The sequence below is a fragment of the Nicotiana sylvestris genome, chromosome 5 (genome assembly GCF_000393655.2).
Source record: "Nicotiana sylvestris chromosome 5, ASM39365v2, whole genome shotgun sequence".
Taxonomy (NCBI): Eukaryota; Viridiplantae; Streptophyta; class Magnoliopsida; order Solanales; family Solanaceae; genus Nicotiana; species Nicotiana sylvestris.
In genome coordinates, this window is record NC_091061.1 from 117846927 (window position 1) to 117854013 (window position 7087).

General features: G+C 35.5%; 1 protein-coding gene across 1 annotated transcript; it reads right to left on the reverse strand.

Moving 5' to 3' along the window:
- Window positions 1–1736: 1736 nt before the first annotated feature.
- Window positions 1737–5809, reverse strand: LOC104220418 (probable nucleolar protein 5-2). Its single transcript, XM_070174609.1, has 8 exons — window positions 5557–5809; window positions 5422–5463; window positions 4651–4830; window positions 4395–4559; window positions 3350–3550; window positions 2591–3088; window positions 2368–2502; window positions 1737–2295 (listed from the first exon to the last, which is right to left on the reverse strand). Exons 1-8 carry the CDS (start codon window positions 5632–5634, stop codon window positions 1921–1923), a joined length of 1674 nt encoding a protein of 557 aa, XP_070030710.1. The 5' UTR covers window positions 5635–5809; the 3' UTR covers window positions 1737–1920.
- Window positions 5810–7087: the final 1278 nt, after the last annotated feature.

Sequence of the window (7087 nt, forward strand, 5' to 3'; positions counted from 1 at the left end):
AATCCAACATGAAACAAGCAACAGACCCACATACACAGACTCTAATCAAACAAGGACAGGATCTTTATGAACGGCTGGAAAATTTGAATGCGAAGAAAGAATGAAATAGAAAAATAAAATAAAAAAGTGTAATAGAATAAAAAAGAAAAAAAAAGGAAAGGAAAGAGAAAAAAGTTCAAAAATTACGAAATAGACATGTGGCAGTGCGTGTATTTCACTGCCTGTCAAAATTTGGTTATCTAATTTCAGGGTGATATTTATTTCGTTTTAAAAAAAGTTCAAGGGGTGATAGGACTCCCACAAAGATAAGGTGTGTAATTGGAACTTTCGCTTTAGTTCAAGGGGTACTTATGCATTTTCCCAAAAAAAATTCCACAGTAGAATTAAGCATCCGGATCTAGTTATCTGTCGATTAACAAAATCTTAAGCTAAATTGCAAACCAGCAAAAATTGATTAACATCTCTTTACAACTCAAAAGCACCATTCATGCCTGAATATTAGAACTGTTGATAGTAACAAAAAATCGTTCTCTTCTATTTTTATTTTTATTTTTACTTTGTTCTATTCCAAACACTCTACTTTATCTGTTCCATTCCAACACTTCTATTTAATCATCTGCATGCTGCTGCGTCTTTCTTTTCTCCTTCCCGGTTCCTTCAGGATCAGCCTCATCAGTTGTTATACCAATTTCCTCCGTCTAGGCAGACCTTTTTTTTCTTCTTTTGCTTTAATTCTTTGTACAATTAGCCCATAACAGCCGTCCTTCTTATGATCTCTGGTCTCCATTCATGGGCACTGGCTGTTAACCAAATTGGAAAAATACACAAGCTTGCTTCTCACAACCTCTAAAAAACAGTTTTTTCTTCAGATTCAAAGGGAAAACTTAAAAAGACAGCTGCATTAGATGTCACTAGGGGTGGCAAAGGGGCGGTGCGGGTCAGATATGAGCGGGTCAAAACAGGTAATTTTAAAAAACGGATAAATTACCCGACCCGACCCATATTTGAGACGGATAAAAACGATTTATCGGCGGATAATATAGATATCCATATTATTCATGGCTTATTAAATATGATCACTTATGAGAGAATTCCTAGTCTTCCAAACTTGAAGAACTCCAATTTAAAGATTTACAAATGTAAAAGTTAAACATAATAGTTATCCATTGATTATCTATTTGATTAACCACTTTCAAAGTGAATAATATGGTTCTTTATCCATATTCGACCCGTTTTTAAATGGTTCATTATCCAGCCCATTTTTTGATGGATAATATGGGTGGACAACTTTTTTTTTTTACCAGTTTGCCACCTCTAGAAGTCACCTTCTAGTGCTTATAATTAACAAACCAGTGCATTAATACTCACTGGAGCCACCATGCAACTTGACAATTGCCTGAAGGAGAACAGAAGTTGCTCATAGCATACACTAAGCTCTGTTATCGTCACAAGTGACTAATTAAACAGACAGGAGGATGAAGCCCGCAACAAAAACTGTAGTCCCCGAACTGCCTTACAAGAATAGTAACATGGATTCTAGTAATTGTCTACTTTGTTACAGTTCTTAAGGCACTTGAGAGCAATTTTTCATGTAAAGGACCATGATGGCAAAACAAGAGCACCCTATTTAGCTCTTTACCAACAACAATACACGGATAGCACCTGCAGTGCACTATAACTTCAAATCATTTGTGGCTTAAAACATGTAAAATAGCATATAGCAAAAAAATCCACAGTAGAATAAAGCATCCAAAGTAGGATTAAAAGCATCATCAAGCAAGCATCTGTTAACTAACAGAAATCCTAAGTTGCATTACAAAGCACTAATAACTTACTAATGACATAATTGTACAACTTAACCACGCCGCCCAATGCCCAATACCAAAATTGTTGATAATAACAATGTCTGCGCCGAAACAGTTATTCTTCAGTCTTCTTCTTCTTCTTCTTCTTCTTGTCTTTCTTTTTATCCGTGCTTTCTGCTTCATCCTCATCAGCATCAGCATGTTTCCTCTTCTTTTTCTTACTTTTTTCCACTTCTACGCTTTCGACTTCCTCTGCATGCTTCTTCTTTTTCTTCTTCTCCTTCTTCCCAGTGTCTTCGGGTTCTGCAGCATCAGTTGCTACAGCATTATCCTCTGTTTCTGCAGACTTCTTCTTCTTCTTTTTCTTCTCTCCTTCAGTGACGGGAACCTCCCCAGCTGCTTCCTTAATTTGAGATGGCTGTCCATCTATACTCATCTTCTCCTCATTCTCAGTGTGTCCAATAACAGAATCGGCAGCAGGGTTGTAAACCTGCAAAAGGAGAAGTCAATAACTGGAAGTAAAGCAGAAACAATTAACTCAAAAGAGAAGACAGTCCCAAACCTTAGCTGGTGTTATCAGTGCTCCTGCACCCTTTTTGCGATCCTTGTCATAGACTTCAATCTTTGGTTTGCCTTTGGCAGACCCAGCTGACTTGCCCAACTCTTTGCCCTCTAAGGCTCTTAAGCGTGCTTCAAGCTAAAAAAGTTGCATATCAAGATAATCAGATTTAATAAAGAGCCGGAAACAAAAAATATCATCCAAAGACAACAGTTACAAACAGTACCTTGGCCCGATTCTCCAAACCCATGGTATTATCTTGGCTATCAGCAAGAGCATCGTATCGAATTGCCAAAGCAGTTTTTGCTGCTAGAGATCTTGAGATTTTACCCTTGTGTTTTGGTGCTGCCTGTCCAATCAAAGAAGCATGATATATAAGCCCGTATTTCGGAGTTGCATGCTTCGTCTTTAAAGCTCTGAAAAGAGCCTTTTCAGCACCAAGTATCTGAACTGTACTTCCAGGTTGCTTTGCAAGATTCAACAAGCTGCCGCCATGGGCAATAAGCCGAGCACCAACAAGTTCTCCAACTAGAGCCGTAAGATTTGGGGCAATCGTGTTCATCCTGCTCTTCAAATAATCATATAACTGAGCTCTGTACTCGGAGAATGACAGAACTTGGCTGCATAAATCTTTAATATTCTCCAGATCAAGATCACTAACTTCAGTCCCCATGGAAATCATGGATGCCTCTTTCAATTCTGCCTCAACCTCTTCTGGCAGTATCTGTAAACATAGCCATACCGAAAGTGTGAATTTATCTTACGAATTTCGGAATGAAAGCCCCCACTTCACTGGGTTTGTTGTTAATTCCAGAATGAAAGCATGTATCTTGTCGGAAGCGAACATGGACTATTTTGAAGTTCAATATACGAAGATTTATGTCAGCTAGCAAGTCTAGCCAACATAATTGTGAATATTACTCTGAGCATGAAGAGTAACAGATTTTTTAGTTCAAGAAGCATTTAAAAGGATGTCACTCCTTACCTCAGAGAAATCCAGCTTTGCCGCATTTACACGGTCGCCCATCAACTTCACAGCCTTGGCATATAAAATGTTATCTTGTACAATCTTTGCAAGCTCCGGAAAATGCCAACCATACCATTCTCGGACCCTCATGGCATATGTGTTTAGCTCTTTATCAAGGTCATCCAACAAGCTAATGGCTTGTACAATCATCGTATCCACCTAAGCAAAGCAACGAAATGTCATTCATACACTGCTATCTGTTGAACAAAAGGCCAAAGCCATCAAGAATATAAAATTTGGACAAATATCTGCTGGCCAGTCATTTTTATGAGCTATACAAAGCTACAAACAACTTCAGGAGACACAGAAATGTGAAGAAAATGGTAGGCTGTAATACATTTTTTTAAAGTTAGACTATACCACATTGACAGTGAACAATAACATAGCCCACGCACAATATAGTCTTATACACTACAAAGCTCAACAGAACTTGCAAGGGTTCTGTGAATTACAGGAAATTACATAACCTCTACTGGCAAGAGACTGTTAGTTCCCAGGAAACAACATAGCCAAAGAGCTGTGACTCCTCAATTTACATGTGAGCATCATATGGGATACATTTGGAATGAGCATAAATTAGGCTACGTATGCAATGATAATGGTGGACTACATGTTTTACCATCAGAATGTTTTTTGGAGAAAAATATTTCATGAATATGTGAACTTCTTAAACCTTTTGTTACGTGACACCATTCAACTTCAAGAGTCAGAACTTACCAATTCCCAGGGTGAAAACAATTTATGTGAACCAATGAATGGGCCAAATACATATATGGTTTTTCATTTGGACACCTTAACTAAGTTCATGATCATCTGAACACTCAAATCTTTGTTTGCCTGGTGGATTGAACCCCCAACCTCATTGTCGGAGGTGGAGGGTCCTTCCCACTATGCTATCCTTTCCTTTTCTCAAGTGGCAATTGATTATCCCAACAATCATAAGAATATCTATAGTGAAACTATGTAGTACATGAAATAAATAAGTAAACATACAACAAATTACCTTGTCAGGGCTAAACTTTAGCTTGTATCTTGAAAGACTATGAGATAAACCCAAGCTCATTGGAGCCAAGTCTTGAGATCCAAGACCAGTTATGAGCTCAGTCAACTGACTTCTCACCCCTCTCATCAATTCCATGACAGCATTATTGTGAACACAGTCAATTTGCTGCAAACACATCCAGAACAAACTTCAGTCAAAAAAAATAACCGAATCAAACCAAGAAACAATGAGCCGACACCAAAAAAAAGGAGCTGACCAGTTTCTCTTTAATTGCATTTCCAAGTTTTGAATCAGCAACACCCAAAGTTTCACCATCACAGTGAGCTTTCAAAAACTTGCGCAATCCTTTGCTGGGCTTGCTATCTATCAACAAAGTAGCTGCTGACAGAGCTTCTGAGGTGTTCTCAAACTTGGAGAAAGCTTTTAGCTTCACAACCTGTTTTTGGACCAAGCAATCACATAAATGAAGTATGAAACATAAAATCGGAAACCTTAGGCAGTTCATATTCCCAAAATCAACTAAGCACAAAATAAATAAAAAAAACAGGGAGAAAGGGAAAAAACAATGCTTTTGCCGTCTGAAACTGTAGCTTATGTTCACATAACAAAGAGAAAGAATAACCAATCTCTGCTTAGCTTTGTTCAAATTTTAACGTGCTACACCAAGATTCCTCCTTGACACGTTCTACTTTCAAATATTTATATATAAATAAGCAAGCAACCACAATATTCCCAACAAAGCTAATTCTACTCAATGTTTACACAAAACCACTATATACATAAAATGTTTATTTGAAAAAGATTTCTCCTTGACATTTTTTCCTTTCAAATATATACATTCAGCAACCACAATACTTCCTACTAAGCTAACTGCATTCGGTGTATTCACATAATCATTAAATACATAAAATGTTTTCTTTTATCAAAACACTCAAGATTTTCTATGTTACAGCTACATAAGCACAAAAATTACAGTAAAGAAAAACTTATTACTCATCAAATAGTTTAGAGAGAAAAAAGATATTACCTTTCGGGCAGAATCAGTTGAGGAGAACTCTTTCCACAAATCCTGCAACACAAAAATAGAAGGATTCAATAAAACAAGAAAACCCAAAAAGAAAGAAAAAAATATCAAAGGCGAAGAGAAGAATGCTTCTTATACCTCAACTTTGGAGAGCTTTCCCTCATCCAAAACTTTGAAAAGGGCAAAACCTGCCGGTGTTTCAAACAATACCAACATTTTCTTCGCCCAAAATTAACCAATTGTTGTTCCTATGTGTTTACCTCTGTTTTGGGAGAGAAAACGGAAGAAGCTGTAAAGAAAGGGTTCGGGCTCCTCACTTCTTTTTATATATGCTCTGCTGCTGAATGGACTAGGGTTTTAGTGAAGGTGGCTATGGGTTTTTGGGGAAAATGTCATTTGCTGTATTGGCCCCTCTATTATGACTTATTTACACTATTATCCTTGGATATTTAACTTCTGATTTATCGGAGTCCCTACCTAGTCTAATCTTCGAGGGAAATAGCAAACAAAATCTATCAATTTCATAAACCTACCGGTGTACGACCGGGTCAATTGGTTTCTTCGCTTATTACGAACTTGTTTTTAGTATTACGAGTCTATCTCTTTTTTTTTATACAAAAGAGATTTTTATCTTTTACACATAAGAACATAAGAGATCTAAAAATATTATTTTTTAAAATTTAAAATTATAAAAGAATATTATGTACAAATAGCACGAGTCGTGTACAAACTTAATATTTTTATTAAATCATTAAATATAGGTCGTTTATGTACTTTTTCATTATTTATGACCAATTACTATATATTCTCCTTTCGATTTATTATTTCACTATAGTAAATTCATGTAATATATTGTATACACCATAACATAGACCTAAAATACAAACATGTTCAGGTAGAAAATAACACATTCATCTCATAAATTGTTTGACAAAACTATTTAGAGTCTATTTTACTCATAAATTTTCCGTACTTAGCATGCTAATTAGGTTAGGATTTTCGCACGTGGTAGTAGGGGCGGATCTATATAGAAAAGAGGGGGTGGTATGTCATCCGATCACTTCGATAGAATTACATATATGTATTGGTATTTCAATAATACTTCACGTAAAAAAATGCATGTAAATTAAAAAAAAGCGCCCGTATAACAAAATTATGATAGATGTCATGATCAAGGTGTCTCGTGCTAAGCCTAAAACCTAGGATTGATTCTCATTTCATTCTTTTTTAAGCAAAGCCAGTTTTATTTTTTCTTGTTTGTTCTTTCATTTTTCTTTTCTTCTCTTTTTTCTTAATTTCTTATTTTTATCTTTGTATTTTCTCTCTCTATAGTTTCTTTTTCTTTTTAGATATTTAGATTTAAAAAGTATATTTGCTTTTGTTTTTCTTTTCTAAATCTTGAATTTTGAAATTTCAATATGCTTTTAATTATTTTCTTTTGATCTAGTTAATGTTAAATTTTTCTTGAAAAGACAAACATTTTTAGTTCTATTATCATTTACCACGTATGTATTTATGCACCAAAAATTCTTGTAAAATGAATCTAATAAATAAAAATATGGATTGAATCGAATTAATTTAAAACTAGTGAACCGGCCAAATGTGCACCCTAATTCAACCTCCTTGACTATTGGTAAATTTATATTAAATACAGTGACATCCATAACTA

Excerpts from the sequence above, each read along its gene's own strand:
- LOC104220418 (XM_070174609.1), bottom strand. The coding sequence starts at position 5,634 with ATGTTGGTATTGTTTGAAACACCGGCAGGTTTTGCCCTTTTCAAAGTT. Across the intron at positions 4,560-4,650 it reads ATGCAATTAAAGAGAAACTG|CAAATTGACTGTGTTCACAA; the intron begins GTCAGCTCCTTT and ends ATGTGTTTGCAG. Across the intron at positions 3,551-4,394 it reads TAAAGTTTAGCCCTGACAAG|GTGGATACGATGATTGTACA; the intron begins GTAATTTGTTGT and ends TGCTTTGCTTAG.